General features: G+C 61.6%; 1 protein-coding gene across 7 annotated transcripts in view; it reads right to left on the bottom strand.

The window, feature by feature from the left end:
- The window catches only part of NBEAL2 (neurobeachin like 2), a 29,474-nt gene that overhangs the window by 5,659 nt on the left and 7,250 nt on the right, over positions 1-16,565 (bottom strand). For 2 of the 7 annotated variants that reach the window (XM_037849503.1, XM_037849520.1), the window contains exons 2-37: positions 15,460-15,548; positions 15,246-15,374; positions 15,064-15,145; positions 14,846-14,970; positions 14,614-14,696; positions 12,758-12,843; positions 12,390-12,672; positions 12,124-12,230; positions 11,471-11,551; positions 10,628-10,765; positions 9,940-10,023; positions 9,410-9,508; positions 8,442-9,037; positions 8,223-8,355; positions 8,021-8,140; positions 7,487-7,808; positions 7,181-7,263; positions 6,980-7,072; positions 6,586-6,760; positions 6,328-6,461; positions 5,743-5,902; positions 5,415-5,517; positions 5,103-5,256; positions 4,863-5,021; positions 4,540-4,699; positions 4,271-4,356; positions 3,592-4,107; positions 2,877-3,055; positions 2,622-2,781; positions 2,182-2,319; positions 1,718-2,077; positions 1,480-1,629; positions 1,190-1,347; positions 872-996; positions 640-784; positions 62-222 (exon numbers count right to left, since the gene is read on the bottom strand). In XM_037849503.1, the coding sequence (XP_037705431.1) occupies positions 62-222; positions 640-784; positions 872-996; positions 1,190-1,347; positions 1,480-1,629; positions 1,718-2,077; positions 2,182-2,319; positions 2,622-2,781; positions 2,877-3,055; positions 3,592-4,107; positions 4,271-4,356; positions 4,540-4,699; positions 4,863-5,021; positions 5,103-5,256; positions 5,415-5,517; positions 5,743-5,902; positions 6,328-6,461; positions 6,586-6,760; positions 6,980-7,072; positions 7,181-7,263; positions 7,487-7,808; positions 8,021-8,140; positions 8,223-8,355; positions 8,442-9,037; positions 9,410-9,508; positions 9,940-10,023; positions 10,628-10,765; positions 11,471-11,551; positions 12,124-12,230; positions 12,390-12,672; positions 12,758-12,843; positions 14,614-14,696; positions 14,846-14,970; positions 15,064-15,145; positions 15,246-15,374; positions 15,460-15,548 (5,956 nt within the window). Of the gene's footprint in view, positions 1-61; positions 223-639; positions 785-871; positions 997-1,189; positions 1,348-1,479; positions 1,630-1,717; positions 2,078-2,181; positions 2,320-2,621; positions 2,782-2,876; positions 3,056-3,591; positions 4,108-4,270; positions 4,357-4,539; positions 4,700-4,862; positions 5,022-5,102; positions 5,257-5,414; positions 5,518-5,742; positions 5,903-6,327; positions 6,462-6,585; positions 6,761-6,979; positions 7,073-7,180; positions 7,264-7,486; positions 7,809-8,020; positions 8,141-8,222; positions 8,356-8,441; positions 9,038-9,409; positions 9,509-9,939; positions 10,024-10,627; positions 10,766-11,341; positions 11,376-11,470; positions 11,552-12,123; positions 12,231-12,389; positions 12,673-12,757; positions 12,844-14,613; positions 14,697-14,845; positions 14,971-15,063; positions 15,146-15,245; positions 15,375-15,459; positions 15,549-16,169; positions 16,273-16,565 lie in introns of those variants that run through there. The other 5 variants (XM_037849512.1, XM_037849530.1, XM_037849547.1 and 2 more) reach the window with 5 other exon arrangements.

The raw sequence follows: 16,565 nt of genomic DNA, 5'->3' as shown, positions 1-16,565 counted from the left end.
ACTCACCCAGCCCCACCCAGACCCCAGCAGCCATCCCCCAACCCACTCCATCAGGCCGCACCCTCCTCGGTTTCCACGCGCTCAGCACTGCCGTCGTAGAAGTACACGTGCTGTGTGGTGACCTCCAGCAGCCCTGGGACCACGGCCACTACTGTGACCAACTGGCACTCAGCTGACAGCACCAGCTTCTCACGCTGCTCATGCAGGTCTGCTCCCTCCATCCTAGGGGCCAGCACTCACTTCAGGCTCTGGGCTCTGCAACCCCCAATTCAACACACCTGAGGGCCACACTCTCTGCACACACCCAGGGCATATGCTCACGGCTTCCGGAGGAAAGGGAATGGCTGCCCAGGGCCCAGCACCAGGGCCTCTGAGCATCCTGCCAGCATGCAAACTCCTGTCCCCTGGTTCTGTGTGCCCACTCCCTCAGGCCCTCATCCCAGTCTGGCCTGGGTTTCTCTTCAGGTGCCTGGACCTTAAAGGGCAGTTAGCAACTTTGCGTCCCACCTAATTTGGGGGAGTCCCTTCAAGGCCTTTAGTCCCACAGCAGAAGATAGCCAATCCCACAGGAGGCATGTGTGCATTGGAGCAGAGATTTGAACTCGAGGCTCCTTGCCCACTGCCCCCAGCCCTACTCACGCTGTCTCCAGCGCAGCCAGTGCAGCCAGCTCGTCCTCGCCCAGCTGGTCTTCCTGCAGCTCCTCAGGTGGGGTGCTAACTTTGGCTTCCTTGGTCACTGCCAGAGGCAGTGAGGCCTCCTCAGTGGGTGTCAGGGGGACCTCACCTGCAGAGGGCCCGAGAGCGTTGGGTCAGAGCTCGGTAGGACAGGGCATATGAGGTTGGGTGGACCTGGCTCAGCACACCCTCTCACCCAGGTTGTCCCGTAAGGCGCTGGCTTCCAGGTGAGGGTCGAAGTGATGGTTGGGGACCAGCTTCAGACGCATGCGTGAGTATGTCTCTGCGCTGGACAGCTTCCAGCGAGGGGTGGGAGGGTCCCTACAGACATGTCCCGGGTAGTGGTCATGGAGGGGTAGAGGGCTATAGACCAACCCAATCCCCCAGGCCTGTGACTGCAGCAAGGCCACACCCCAAGCAGTCTGGCACCCCAGGTCCTGGCCCTACCTACCAAGCCCAGAACCCTCCGACCCGACTCCTCCCCCAGCCCGAGCCTGGACGGTCGCGAGCCCACCTCAGAGCCCAGGCCCCACAAGGGCTGGAGAGCTGGCGCCACAGCGCCCCCCAGTGCAGCAGCGCCGTCAAGTGCTGCGCCGCCTGCTGCTTCTGCGCAGCCGCGTAGCGCAGCCCCTCCAGGTGCGCCCTGCGCTGTGAGGGTTCAAGGACCAGCCCCTGCAGGAGAGGAGGCAGGGGTCAGTCCAGCCGGCCGCTGCCTATCCCGCCCCTTTCGCCACTCTGTCCTGTCACAAGCCCTCCGGGTGCCTCCGTGGAGCGGCAGCCAGTCCCCCAGCCCGAGCGACCCACCTGGAAGGCCCGGCGGCCGTGGGCGCGTTCCCGCTGGCGCCGCTGCCCGCTGCTCATGAGCGCGTCGTAGCAGGCGTTCCAGAAGCCGGACATGAGGTCGTGGCTCTTGGCATATGTGTCCATCTCGAACTGCGACATCGCGGGCTGCACCTGGCGGATTGGGTCGGGAGAGGAGACTGGTGTTCGCCGTGGGCGCCCCAACTCCTGCTTCTCTTCCCCGGCTCCCCGCTCCGGGTACCTGCTTGTCGATGAAGTGGCGCCATTCGGGTGTGGCACAAAAGGCCTGGAAGTCCTCGAAGAAGGTGGGGCTGCCATTGGTGGGCGGCAGGGAGGGCAACCCCCACTGCAGCCCCAGCGGCCCGTAGGCCCGGTCCAGCAGGGTGCGCACCAGCGGTACCAGCCAGGAACAGCGCTCTGTAGCCGCAGCGGCTGAAGTTGGGGGCTCCTCCTCCACGCTGGCCAGCGTGGAGGAGGAGGCATTCAGCGCCCGGGCCAGCGCCGCCTCCAGCTTGGAGAGCACATAGCAGGCCTCCTCCCGGCGCACCGGTACTGCGGTCTGCAGCAGTGAGTGCAGCTTCACGTAAGCCTGAGCATGCAGCTGTGGGCAGAAGGGGAGTGTGGGTGCCGCCCAACTACTACTGGGACTCTACACTTGCCACGCGGTCCCGACTCCCTGCTCTCTGCCCACATCCGGGTACTCACCTGTGGATCCTCCAGCAGTATGTAGCCAAGCACGAGGCGCAGGCCAATCTGTGCCATCTCTCTTAGATCCGCTGTGCCATTGGCCAGATGAGGCCAGGCCCCCAGGCGATCAAGCAGGCTGCACACACCTTCGAAGAGCTGCCACACATGACATATTCCCAGCAGATGTCACCAGGCAAGACCAGGAGCCCATGGGAAGGGGATGAAGGGGAAGGTTTGGGCTGAGGGCCAGGTAGTGCAAGGAGGATTTGCATACAGGTAAGTTCACGGTGACTAACAGCTGTGCTCACAGACATTCACCTGTGTGCTCGGCCCAGCACACCCTGACCCTGATGCACCCATGACTACATGTGTGTACTTATCCACTACCTAGATCAGGTGCCTGCAAGCCGGTGTGAGCACATGTACTCACAGAGCTCACACCACTCTGGCTGTTGTACCTTCTCACTCCACAGCTCCTGGTTACCATGGCCCTCAGCACACAGGAAGTCCTGCAGCAGGCGCAGGAGCCAAAGCGTCTGCTGGGTGAGGCTGGTGAGGACCCCAGGTGGGGCCTCCTTGAGGTCGGTCAGGGCTGACTCCAGCATCATCTCCAAGAGGCTGCAGGATAAGCAAGGAAGTCAGGTGTCTACCTGGCTGCCTTCCTTGCCCCCAGGCTTCTTAGACCCCCTCACCTTCCCAGCTTGCCCTCTCACCTGCGTTTGATGCAATCCGGTGGGCGCACAAGTGTGGCTGAGGCCCCCAGCTGGGTGAGCACTGAGAACACCTGGCCACGTTCCCGCCAGGCAGCCTCATCACTGCCTTCCACGCCCCTCCACGTCACTGAGAACAGCACGTTGGTAAGCAGGTTGCACAACTCCTCCTCAGAGGTTTGCTGTGGGCACAGGGGGTGGGATGGGTATGGATAGGGGAGGGAGGGACTCAGGCTGACCCCCACACCTTCCCCATGCAGCACCCCTTGCTCAACCCACTAGTAGGGACAGCAGGAGGCAGTGTATTCAGCCCACAGCTGCCTGATGCTGAGGGCCTGGGAGAACGGTGTAGGGGTCTCGGCCCCTGTCTGAATTCCAGGGAGAATCTTGGGGTCTCACTGGACTCCCAGGAAGAGCAGAGCTGGTTTATAAAATTACACTGCAATCCTCAAGCACCATCTCACTGTGCTCCCCTTGGGCTCTGTAAAGCCTCTGCCCTATGGACTCTCTTGGGGGCCCTTCTGGCTCAGCATGACTTGCACTATTCCAGGACCCACTTGGGAACAAGACTGCAGATGAGAACTACAATGGGGCAGCACCAGGCCCGAATGGTAGCCACAACGGCTCACCACTGAGGCTACACTGCAGCCCCATGTCCCTGAGGTGTCCTCCCCAGGTGCCATGCAGCTCCCTGCAGCAGAGGGTAGCCCTGCCTCACCTGAGGGTTGCTGGTGTTAGAGGTATCATCCCCACTAAAGGTGGGTTCCGGGAGACTGCCATCCTCCAGCACATTGGAGAGGCTGGAGCTGTGGTGGCCATGGGCAGCAGGAAACGGCCGGGGACCGTCCAGCGGGGAGGGTGTGCCAGGCTGGCTGGCTGGAGTGAGAGTCCCGCTGCTGTTGCCACCACCAGCAGTGTTGCCTGAGCTCACACTGGACCGTTCCAGGCCCAGGTCAAAGGGTGTGCAGAATGGGGAGAGAGCCTGGTAAAAGGCATCAGGGTTGGTGCAGGGGGACTCTGAGGGCAGGAAGACATCTGATGTCTCAGCAGGTGACTCAGTGGGTGGCTTAGCCAAAATTGGCTCAGGGGAGGTGGGCGGCTCTGGGGGAAAGGATGGGCTACTGTCAGCTGTGGCAGCCTCCAGGACATACAGCCGTGTCAGCACATCCTGCCAGCCAGCCTGTCGGGCCAGAAGCTGCACTACATCTGGCTGTCCGTAGATGAGGTGGAAGAGCTGCCAGATCAGGGAACAGTGGTGAGGAACTCATCCGACAGCCTGCCCCAGACCCTTATCCTGGCGACTTTGTAGGAGAAACCCCTAAAGACCCCTTATCACAGGCAAGGCAAAGGCAAAGGGAAGCCCCCGTCCCCCCAAAGCTTTTACCTGCCATACTCACCTGGCGACAAATTTCCAGGCGGACACTGAGGTCAGCCTGGAGGGACAGCTGCACCACGGCTATCAGGTCTGAGAGGTTCAGGCAATCTGGGAGAATGAGCAGAAGGGTCCTGAGGGTCTGACCCTGAATTGGGGGGGGGGTTGGGCACCCCCTGCTGGCTCAGCTCTGGCCCCTCTGCTGCCACCTTTGCTATCCCCACCTCTCCTGTTCCCTGGAGACCCGTCACTACCCGCTACCTGGCTTGCCTCTTGGCCCCAACTGGGTTGTACCTGCCCCCAGGAACAGCTTGTAAAGGCCCTGGCAGAGCTGGGGGGAAACGGTTCCCTCGGGCAGGCAAGCGACAAGACCCTGGAGACCACATTCCCGCATTCGGAGCCGCTGGCGGCTGCGCTCCGGCAAGCGCTCATTCTGTTGCAGTCTGCGCAGGATCTGCGTGAGGGTTATTGGGGAGTGTCATCACGGGGAAGGAGATGCTATAAGAGGGGAAGTCACTGAGTGGGGGTGTGGCTCCAGGAGAGGCCTGATGCCTGCTACAGGCAGGGGCCACAGCAAATGGAATGGAACCCCAGGCTCGGGGGTGGGCTGAGGATACCTTGCAGACTCGGTCAGGCAGCAGGGGCAGCGACCCTGGCCGCACCAGCAGTGCAAGCAACACCTCGAGGTTCCCGGGCTCCAGCAGGAAGGCAGCCACCAGCTCCTGTGCTGGTGAGCCCTGCAGCAGTGCCAGCAACAGGTCCAGTATGCCCACCACCTGGGGATACAGGGTCTCACGCTGGGCTGGACCCCACCACCTGTGGACCACAGCCCACCCTCCACCCTCCCTCCATTATACCTGGCCATCGTCACTCGCAGCTGCCAGAAAGCTCAGCAGCACCTGCATGTCATCAGTCGAGAAGCTTCGTACCAGGAGTTCCCGGGCCAGGCCCAGGAGAGAAGTCTGCACCGTGCGCAGGTCATCGGCCGCAAGGGGGCGCTCCCGCTGTGGGCTGGGCCCGTCCCAGTAGGTACAGCCCCCCAGGTCCAGCAGGGCAGAGGGGAGACAACAGGGAGAGTGGGCAGGGGAGCCAGGGGTGTGAGCCACCCTGTCCACGGAGTCAGAAGCCACTGGGTCAGCCCCCCATGGGCTACCTGCCCCCATCCTCACCTGTAGTGGATGCGCAGGGAGTCAAGAATGAACTGGACCCCGTACTTCTTCCGCAGCTTCTGTCTGTGCTCACGGACTATGCTGGACATGTACTGAATGTGGCCTGAGTGGGCATCAGCAGAGAGCTCAGGTGCCCAGGCTGAGCTGGGCCCCCTATAGCCCCCCCAGGGAAGGGCCATGTTCCCCTCAGATGCCCCAAGGCAAAACTGTATGCCTGTCAGAGCCACCCATCCAGGGCAGGTACATCCCCTCAGACCACCTGGGGAAGGGTTTTAACCCCTCGGAACCTCCACACCCTCCCCCACCCTGCAGCCATCCCCTCACCCACCGAGGCGCACGGCGAAGTCACTGAGGGTCCAGAGGGGAAAGCTGAAGAGCAAGTGCTGGTAGAGCAGGTATAGAAGGGTCCCGCCACCCTCAGCCGACACCTGGTCCATCAGCAGCTGGGCTGACATGAGCACATTCATGTCCATGGCCCAGCTTGGCACCTGGGTGGGAGGCGGAGCTGGGATGAGACGTTGGGGCCCCACGTGCCTGCTGTCCAGGCCTCTCAGCGTCCACCCTTCCCTGTACAGGCAGTCGGACACCAACAGGACCATGCCTGCCCTGCTCAAAACCTATCACTGGCTCTCTGCGGCCCCAGAAGCACGAGCTCCTCAGCCTGCTGTGCTGGTCCTCTGGCCCAGCCTGTGCTGGGACTTTGTGCCACCCCCTCTGCCTAGAATACCATTTCCCCCGGGTCTTCTCAGACAAACTCTGTCCTGCATTTCAAGGCCCCGCTGCAATGCCACCTTTCCTCACCTCTTCAGCTGGGCGTGCCTCTGAGAAGATATCAGGTTCACCCTGTTTGGTCCCTCCACCCAGTCCCCTTGGTCAGAGAGGGAGTTCCCCGCCACCCTGCTGGGCCTCACACCTTGCGCAGGAGAGCCCCGATGATGGCAGGCCCCTGGCACTGCACCAGGCTCTCCTGGTTCACAGCGTGGCCCTGCAGGAAGTTCCGCAGCATCAGCAGAAAGGCAGCCACAGCGTTCTTCTCCATCCGCTCCTCTGCCGACCGCCAGGAAGGGGACAATGTGTGTTAAAGGTCTGCTGGTGACCACAGAGACCTAAAGCACTCCAGACACCCATTGTACGAAGATTGCATCCCAGCCCAGGCACGCAGGATACCCACCTGAGGACTTGCCCAGTGGGAGAAGCAGGCCCTGGGTATTGTGGCTGGAGGTCAGCTCAGGTCCCACAAGGTCATATGTTTCAGCTGGACCTGCCTCAGCTTCTTGGGGCTGCGAAGCCACTTGCTCCAGCAGGGGCAGCAGGACACCCATGCCCCCCACACAGTTCACCACATCCTGGGGACAGGGGGGACATGAGTAGGCAGCTCCCAGCCAGGCTCTTGCCCCAACCTGGCAGATCCACTAGCCTAGGAACCCAGATCCAGGGAACTTTTGCTCTCTTGAGCTGGCTGCCCAAATCCTTCCCAGAGCACAGCCTCCCTCCCCGGACTACCCTGTACCCACACGTGTCCCCCACACGAACTTCTACACACACTGCCCATGCAGCACACGCACCTTCACATCCCAGGTCTCCACCCTGTGGCCTGTCAGGCGGCCGTCCAGCCCCTGGCCAGGGGACAGGTCCAGGCAGATGTTGTTCTTACAGGCCTGGGAGTTTGGGGCCACAAGGGTAAGATAGAGGATGGGGCAGGCAGGCAGAGTGTGCTGGCCAGAGGGAGGTAGCAGGGTGGAGCCAACCGCCCCCACCCCACACACCTGAGGTGAGTAGTGGAGGAGCAGCTTGGTGCCGAGCTCATGCAGTTCACCCTCGGGCTTGAAGGGGGCCATCTCGTTGGGCCCTGGGGAGTGAGCAGTGGGCTTCAGACCCAGCTTGCCTCCAGTCAGACCCCATCCAGAGCCCGCCAGCATCTCCTCTGCTTGACCAGGAGACAGACCCCCAGAACACCTTCTCCCCCTGGGTCCCTATGTTTCTGGCCTGGGCACGTTACTAGTCCAAACCCCCTGGGTCTTGGGGACACTGGGGTAGGGGCTGGAGCGGGCAGGGTGGACAGTGCTGCGTACCCAGGGAACACAGGGCCCGCAGAGGCGCCGCCTGCAGGGCTTCATGGAAGATGGCCACGGCCCCCAGCTCCCCCTCCAGGGATGTGGGGCTGCCCCACCGCGTGTCCTGTGTGCCTGCAAGGGTGGAGCTGATGCTGCCCTCCTGGAGGGGGGCCACCAGCCCGGACCCCCAGCCAAGGCTGGTGGAGGCTGGGACTGACTGGGAGCGAGTGAGTGAGGGGTGGGTGTGAGCCAGGGTAGCGGGGACTGGTGGTGCAGGCAGCCCCGTGGTGGTGGTCGTTGTGCGGTGCCCAGCGGAGCCGATACAGCAGGAGGAGAAAGGCTGCAGGGCCGGGGTGGGGGGAGTGGTCAGGTCACAGCAAAGCCTGGGGCTCCACCTACATCCAGTTCCTTGCGGGGACCCACACAGCTGCACAGACCCCAGAGACTGAGGTCTGAGGCCTGGGGGCTTGGGGGTGGGTCCAGGCACCACCCTGCTCACTCCGCTCCAGATCTCCCCACCCCCAAGGCTTCCCCCAACCCCTCCTGGCACACCTCGCTGAGGGAGGGGCAGCGAAGGGGCGCCGTCTCAATCAGATGGCCATCTTTGTAGACATGGACCAGGTTCTGGCTGAAGGGCCGGCGCCCAGGCACATGGACGATGGCCACACAGTGCTAGAACAGAGTCCACGTCAGGCCGTGAGTTGGGCTTGGTGTCTCCCACCCCCTGGGCCACAAGAGAAGGGTGGGGGCTCACCCAGACGGAGTCAGCGAAGGACACTTCAGGCAAGCTCATGGTTAGGTACTCCTTCCGGGTACACACGGCCACCACCAGCGTCCCCGCTGCCGTGAAGAAGGCCTCAAACCCTGAGCCGCCACTGGTGAAGAAACTGGGGACAGACTAAGCTGGTTATGCCCACCTGTTCTGCTCACCCTGGCACTGTGCCCCCAGCCCCTGGCCCCTGGCATCACCCACCTGTACAGCTGCTTTCGCTGGAGTGGCCGGGCGGGGGCAGGCGCTGCGGCTGTGGGGTGCAGACAGAGCCAGGCGTGGAAGGTGAAGCCAGGTCCAGGCCAGCGCTGCACAGGGGGCACCATGATGCCCGCCATGCTGGGCGTGAGGTCAAAGTAGTGCAAAGCGCATGTGGGACCCCGGTGCCGGGTCATGCCCGACAATGCCCGGATGATGGCACCTGCATGCCGGGCATTCCCAGCCTCAGCTTTGCCTAGCTCTGAGTCCTGCCCCGGTGGAGGGTGCAGCAGGCGACGCAGCTCCAAGGGCCTCAGGGACACACGGCCCAGGGCTTGCAGCAAGGCCAATAGCTGCTCCTGGCAGCGGGCGCCCAGGGCCGGCCCCATGCCAAGGGTCTCCAACAGGCAGCCCACCAGGCCTGCCTGCACGCAGGTGGCACGGCTGGCAGGGCAGCTGTCACAGAGCCACCAGAGGCGTTGTGCCAGGAAGAGCCGCAGCTCGGCCGTGGGCAACGCCGGCAGCCACTGCATCAGCACCAGCACCGGCTGCTCATTGCGGATTGGTGGTGGTGGGCAGATGCTGTGGTCTCCCTCCACAGCCTGCAGGTGGAGAGAACGTGATAGTGTGGCAGTCCCCAGGCAAGGGAGGCAGCAAACAGGTCAGCCTGTCAACAGTGGGACTTCCTGCCTTGACATACATGGGAAAGCAACACATGCCACCCCATGCTCCTCACAGGTTGTGTTTGAGGCTCCAGAAGTCAGAGGCCAACCTCCACCCCCACCCCATATGCTCACTAACAGGCATCAGAATCCTCACCCCAGTGACACCAACAAGAGTGATTGAGCCACAGGTCACACTGTATACTGACCACAGTTGACATGGTCCCCCAAGGTGGAGCGTACCCCTTCCATGGTGGCCCTGACCCAGTCCTGACTGCCCCCGGGACCCTGACCCCCAGTCCCCGTCCTCACCATGTTGAGCAGCTCTTGCAGCAGCCGGTGGGTGGGGGGACCGTGGCTCTGCAGGATCTCACGCAGGTGAGGGTAGCCGATGCGCTCCTTAAACACTTCCTGGGCAGGGGTGTGGGGAAGAAGGGAATATCAAGTATACTACCGTCAGTGGGCCCCAAGGCAAACTCAACCCCACAGAAACCCTGGAGGGGCATCGTCTTTCAGGGCTGCCTCACCTGGCTCTGCCTCTGGGTCACAGTGCTGGTGGGGCTGGAGGTGGGACAGGTCCCCGGCAAAAAGGCTATAGATGACGGGAAACCCACAAGGGTCCTTCCTCCACCTCGTGGTGACCCAGGCTGTCCAGCAACTAGGACTGAGCATGCCTGCCCAGTGGACTGAGCTACCCCCGGAGGGCAGGATAGTCACCTCCCAGCCTACCTGCTCTGCCCCAGGGAACGGGGTGCTTCCTGTCACTGACTGTGCCAGTTCTGATGTGGTCAGCTTACTTCCCTCCCCACAGCCCTACTGCAACCAGACCGCAGCATCCTCACCTTGGCCGAGGGGGAGCCACTCATGATGCACGTCAGCACCCTGACTACATGGACCGTGATGGCATCTGTGTCCTGGTCCAGTACCTTGGGGTAGGGAGGGGCGATCAGGAAAATCAGGTGCCAGGGTGACACAGCTGCTAGCACCCTGCAGTAAGAAGGATGCAGGACCAGGAACACATGCCCAAGGCAGGCAGCAAAGCTGCCTGGGGACCCTGAGGATGTGGGAACAGATCAGCAACTGTGCTGGGCACCGGGACCTCTGCTTCTCGCCCCAACTTCTGTGACCTCTCCTGACCCCAGGGTCTCTGCGAGCAAGGCCCACTCCAACAAAGAGGCCAGGGAAGAGAGCAAGGCTGGGAAAGGGCCTCAATGGGACACATGAACAGAGAGCATTCTCGCTGCACCCCCCAGCTCACCCCACCATTCTCTGGCAGGCTATAGGCCCCAGTCCCCACCCATCCCCACCCAAGCTACACTCATGAGCAGGCAGACCAGCAAGTGCCCGTCACCCATGATGATTGAGAGATTGACAGAGGGTTGATGAATTTAGGGACAATCAATCACAGGATTTGAAGAAACAAAAGAACCTTCGAGACCTTTGAGTCCTACCCTGTCACCCAAATCCAAATGGGGACACTGAGGCTCACCCTTGCTAAGCCTATGGGTCTGGGAACTGCTGCTCACTCACCCTGCACCAGCATGAGGAACGGAGGGGTTGGGAGGGCTCGGGCAGTTTGTCAGCAGGTGGTAGGCCATATTTCAGCCCTGTGGGGGCCCTCCCAAGTGCCCCAGGCAACTTTCTTCTCCCAATCCAGGCCTCAGTTTCCTCATTTGTAAAAACAAAGGGGTGTCACCCCTGCCCTGCCTGCTTTGTACACAACAGAACAGACATGCAGCCTCTCAGAACAAAGGCCAAGTGCAATGGACACATAGGGCCATGAGTGTCATGAAGACAAAGTCAGGGTGGGAGCTGTGTCAGGGCCCAGGAGTTGGTACCCCCTGTGAGGCCCCCAAACTGTTACCCTGCAGCCTCCTATAGCCCCCACGTAGGGTGAGGCAGGGAGTGGACTGGGGAATAGGAGGCACCCAGTGATCTACTTTGGGCAAGTGTGAGAATCCACAGAAAGAAATGGTTCCTTCACATGGGGGACCCTGTTCTCTATGAGTGACTACATCCTAATTCCTGAGTATCTGGGCTTTGGTTTCCCCTTCTGAGAAATCGGGGTGGGTGGCTAAAGTTCGAAGGTTCCTTCCAGCTTGGTACAACCAAACCCCAGTTCCCAATACCAACACCAGGCAGAGAACAGACCCCTCCTGCCCCAGGCCCTAGAACGAGGACTTGCAAGGAGAGTGAGACAGCATGGGGGACCCACTCCCCTCGTCAGGCCATACCAGGCCTTACCCACATCCACTCATCCCCTCTTCCATAGTGCAGAACGGGCTCAGCAAGGGAGCCCCAGGGGGTGGATGCACAAGGGAGTGGGTGCCCCAGGGAGGTGGGTGCCTGAGGAGGCCAGCCCCAGGGTGGTACCTTCTGGACATCGGGCTCAGTCAGTAACCGGGTAGCCAGGTCACTGTCCCCCTCAGGGGGTGCCCGGGCCTGCACGTACAGCTGTGGGGAGGTGGGGGGGTGGGGGGAGGCACAGGGTGGAGGGGGCAGAGGAGAGAGAAGAGGAGGGAGATGGGGGAGGGTGGGGTTAGAGCAGGACCTAGGGCAGCTGCTACGGCTCTGCCCCAGATGGAAGTGTGCACCTTGAGCTCCAGGCCAAGTGCCCCGACCAGGTACTAGGGAAAGGTAGAGAAGCTGAGCCACCCACACCCTCCTCAGACAAGCAGTCGGGAGGTTGGGTGAGTGGGCAGGAGTAGGCGATGCACCCAAAGGCAGCTGAGCCTTCCTCCTGCGCCAGTACTAAGGAAACGAGGGCCCAGGGCAGCTCCCCTCCTTTCATAGCATCCCACTCCCTTGCCGTACAGAGCCATCCTGAGCCCCAGGCAAGCCCTAGGGGGACAGGCCCTTGTGCTCTCACTGCCCCAAGTGCTCCCGCTGAACTGCAGGCCATGCTGGTGGCTGTGAACTTCCATCCTGGTCTGGTCCACCTGAGCTTAGCAGCCACTCGGCACCCACACATGGTTCCCCTGGCCTCTGAGCTCCCGTCTCTCTGCCCCTGCCTGGGCTGTGCTCACCTTGCTGTTCTGGATGAGGCGAATGAGGTGTTCAAAGCAGTTGTTGCTGAGGAAGGTAGCTTGCAGCACCGGCCGGTCCTCGCAGGCCAGCATCATGGGGATGGTATCTGTGGAGAGGTCAAGGGTCAGGTCCTACCCTATCCCCCTCCCAGCACTGCTGGACCCTAAAGCTTCTTTCCCAGGCTGCCCCTTCTAGCCTTGCCATCTTCATATGACTCTTTCCCTCCTGGTCTCCCCTCCCCAAGAGCCTGGGAGCCCACACTCACCAAGCATGCGGACCCGCAGGGAGATGAGGGCCTCTTCAGGGCCTGAGTTGGGACCAGCTGGCCAGTCGGCATTAAGGACGCGGAAGTAGCCCTCGAGCAGAGCGCGGAGCTCTGACCCACGGGGGGGTGCACGGCTGGCATGCAGGACGTGTACTGCACCCACCAGAGCCTCTAGTGCCAGCGGCACGAGGCAGGGGTCCTGGGTTGGCCGACAGCCCCAGCCCCGCACCACACCCAGCAGGCCCTGCACAGAGCCGGCACTTACAGCCATCTGCCCGTTCTCCTGCAGGTATGGGTAGAGAAGGGCAGTGGGTGAGGGGCTCACCCAGCAGAGAGAACTCAAGGCTGCCAAACCCGTCCTGGCCTACCTTCCCTCCTACAAGGATGGCACCAAACAGGTGGATGAGACGCAAAAGCAGCACTGGAGGCAAGTGAATTGCATCCTGCAGGCTCTCTGGATAGGCGCATAGAGGGGGAGGGGAGAGGGAAAGGCAGAGTGATGTCACTAAGACTGCAGGGATGTGGAACTGGGGACTGCACGAGAGGTAGGCACCCTGGGGGTGAGTGGGGGGGTGGGATGCCTGAGCCAAGTAACAGGGCCGGGAGACCCAGTCTGAGGACAGACCTGGCCTTGCCCTGGGTGGAGTGGAGGGTGGGTTTAAGGGGAATACGGCCCTTCTCTGGGGGCCTGAGGGGGATGGGACCCTGCCCTGAGCACCTAACCAGCTCCCCAGATCCTTAAGCCCTAAAGTAGGGGCTTCAGGGTGAACACATCCCCCTGCCTATTTCCCACAGTGACCAGGGTTGTTTCTCAGATGCAAATCTCTTGCTCCCTCTGCCCCTGTGACGGTTGGAACTGTTATGGGGACGCTGCTGTGTCTACTACACAGATGGTCTCCCTCCCCCACTGTGCCCCTGCTGGGACTTCTAGGGACTTTTGCAGTCTCATGTGTGGGAGGCACATCTGGCTGGGCTCCAGCAAAGCTGGACAGGAGGCCAGGCCACAGACTGAAACCCAGATAGCAGAGGGGGCCAGCCGTGAGTCCTGTGGGTGGAGGGGAGGGCCGAGAGCAAGGTTGACTTGACTCGGGTGGGGTGGGGTGGGGTGGGGTGGGGGTGAGCCTCCCTGGGGATGGGGCTCTTGGGGTGAGAATGCAGTTGGCCTGTGAAGGGAGAGGGAACAGGATGGGGGATAACAGAGGTGGGATAGCTAGTTATATTTAGGAATGAGAGGACAGGAGCCTGGCCAGAGGGCAGAGAGCAAGCGGGGCTGGGGAGGAAGGCTGTGGGGAGGTGCAGGATTTGATCCTGAGGGCGACAAGCCACCATTGAGGGATTTAAAGTGGGAGTAACAAAATCCAGTTTGTTCAAAGAAGAGCACCCTGGCTGTGGGGAGGACGTAGACAGGTTGCTCAAGATGGAGCTGGGGAGAGAGAACGGGGTAAGGGTGAATGAGAGATGAGGCCAATTTGGCCCCCTTCTTGGAGGGGAACTGCCAAGCCTTGCAATGGGTTCAGAGTACAGGATGTTTTCTGGCGGGGGCGGGCAGGGCCATGGGAAGGTGATGGTCCTTCCAGATACGAGGTATCTAAGTGTCTCTGTGATGCTCCACGGACCTGCCAAAAGTCTGGAGTTGGGTGACAGTTCCAGGAGGAAAGATGCCCCAGGGAGAGAAGAGAGAGGGGACCCAGGAAAGGAGAGTCACCATGTAAAACAAGTGGCCAGAGATGTCCTCCAGGAGCTGGTGGGAGGATAGGGCAGGAGGAGGAGATATAGGGTGTAAACATTGTCCGGAGGAAGAGTGGACACTGGGTGGACACTTCACGGCAGAGGGATTGGACTAGGGAGTTTTAAGATGGTTCCAGATCAGAGCGAGACACAAGTTGCTGGGAAAATCCAGGAGAAGGGAGGGAAGCAAGACAGGAAATCGAGGCTGACCAAGATGGGTGGGGAGACGGACCCTCCACCCTGCTCCTGCGTCTAATGAGAGGCCTCACTGCAGACCAGGAGAGGAGCTCTCCCTTTGCCCAGGCATGCCCTTCCTTCCTCTCTGCCCCTGAACACCTACTTGGCCTTCAGGGGCCCCTCAAATTTCTGTGGCTCTTCCAGCCCAGTGTATACCCCCAGTGCCCTAGTCCCATCCTGCTTGTAGGATCAGAGAGGGAGGGACCCAAGTTGGGGGTGGGATCAGGTAGGGCTGGGTGGGGCAAGGGCAGGGCCTGACCTCTGAAGAAGGCGCTGAATTCATGGGGCAAAGAGGCTGGAGGGAACTTGTATTTGCTCTTCTCCTTGGAGCTGATGACTTCCCTGGTGGTGGCAGGGGAAGACAGGGGCTGGAGGTGAGGCCAGGCATTTACAATCCAACAGCCTGACTCTCACCCCTTCTTGGGCATTCTAGCCTCCTCCTCAATTCCTGCCTGTGTCTTGTCACTCCCTGCCAGCAGGCTGAGTCTCACCCGCGATGCTGGCGCCGCCAGATCTGGTAGGGGTCGAAGAGGCCCTCGCAGAGGAGCAGGGCATGCAAGGCCACGCTCTCCAGCTGGGGCCCACGGCCCTCCTGCAGAGGTGGGGGTTCCTTCAGCTATAGGTGGAGAGAGAGGGAATGGAGGGGTGGTTAGCCTGGCCACGGCTCTCGTCTACCGTCCCCACCCCCCCCAAGTAGAGCCCACCTCACCTCAGCCACCAGCCCGGTCAGCAGCACCAGCACCCGGGGCACCAGCACCTGTCCCCAGCCTGCTGCCACATTTTCTAGGTTCCTGGGGGAATGCATGGCAGAGGAGGTTGTGGTGATGCACCCCACACCCCCAGGCCCCAGGTTCCACACTACCCACCTGGGAGTGGACAGCAGGGACCCACCTGCAGAGGAGGATGAAGAGTTTGAGCAGCAGCAGGGCTTGTTCCAGGTCCTCCTGGTTTAGCTGCTCGGCCAGCACATGCAGTGTATCCAGGGGCAGCAGTGGCACCTCAGCACCTGCCTCCTCCGGCCTGCAGGGAGGGGGGTTACTGGGGCACTGGGGATCCCCATAATCTCCCTGCCCTGGCCCCGCCCTCTGTGCAGTTCCAGCCTCACCTGCGGGGTTCCAGCGAGGACAGCGAGATGCTCTTTTCGAAGGCTCCTACAAAGGCCTTCAGCCACTGCTGCAGGTAGCCCAGGTCCTTCTGCAAGTGAAGGGATTTGGGGGATGGCGGTGGGGGTGAGTGTGCAGCGGGCAGGGAGGGACAGGGGTGTGTGGACAGAGGTGGAGAGTGAATGGAGGTGGACACAGGAGCACACAACTATTGGAGGCAGAGGGGAGGGGGTGGGGGGGAGGGACAGGAAGTTGAAAGGTCAGCACAGGGGATTGTGCTATGTATTGACCACTCCTTCCAGACTCCTCATCTGCTTCTCCCACCTTCTGCTCTCACCTCCCTAACCCTTGGAGATTCAGGTAGGCCTTTTCTTGGGCAGGGGAGGGGCCTGAGTATACACTGTGCTTGGGGTGTGGCTGTGGCCCACACCGGTGCTGGGGTAGAAGAATGTCTCCCAAACACCAGCCACCCTGTACCCAAAGTCTTGGTCAGGGACCTCGCCTGCCACCTTCTCCCAGCTCAGCAGCCATGGCCTCCAGGAAACCTTTCTTGACTGCAGATCCCAGGATGCACGTGCACCACTGGTCAGACAGACCCATGCACACGCACAACAACCCTCTCCCCACCACACCTCAACATACGTAAAGGCTGAGCATCCTGGCAGGACGCCCTGCCTTGCCCTAGGAACCTCTGCCCGCCTATACAGGTTACCTGGACCCCCGGCCCTAGAGCTGGTTCCATGGGCCAGAGGGGCAACGGCTGTGCCCAAGCCTGGGTGCTGCCAGGGAAACTTCGGTGTGTAGGGGAAACGTCCCCTCCTGCCCCAGCTGGGGCAGGAAGCGCAGAGTCATGGAGGGGGAGGGGAGCCGCTTCCTCCCGGCAGACCGCAGGGATGAGGGGGGGCCCCTGAGGCCCTTAGAGGGAGGCTGTGAGGACCTAGCACTGGGGGCAGGGCTTGGAGCTCAAAGAGGCGGGGCCTGGAGCATAAAGGGGTGGGGCCACCATATCCTGGGTGGGATTTGAGGGTCAGAGGCTAGCCTTACAGGCAGGAGAGCTGAGCCTGGAGGTCAGGGGCCCTAACCTGCCCTAACCTTTAAGCCCCTCTCA

This window comes from Choloepus didactylus, chromosome 1 (assembly GCF_015220235.1).
Source record: "Choloepus didactylus isolate mChoDid1 chromosome 1, mChoDid1.pri, whole genome shotgun sequence".
Lineage (NCBI taxonomy): Eukaryota > Metazoa > Chordata > Mammalia > Pilosa > Megalonychidae > Choloepus > Choloepus didactylus.
The sequence above is the reverse complement of the archived record's forward strand: the minus strand, read 5'-3'. Positions and strand labels throughout refer to the sequence as shown.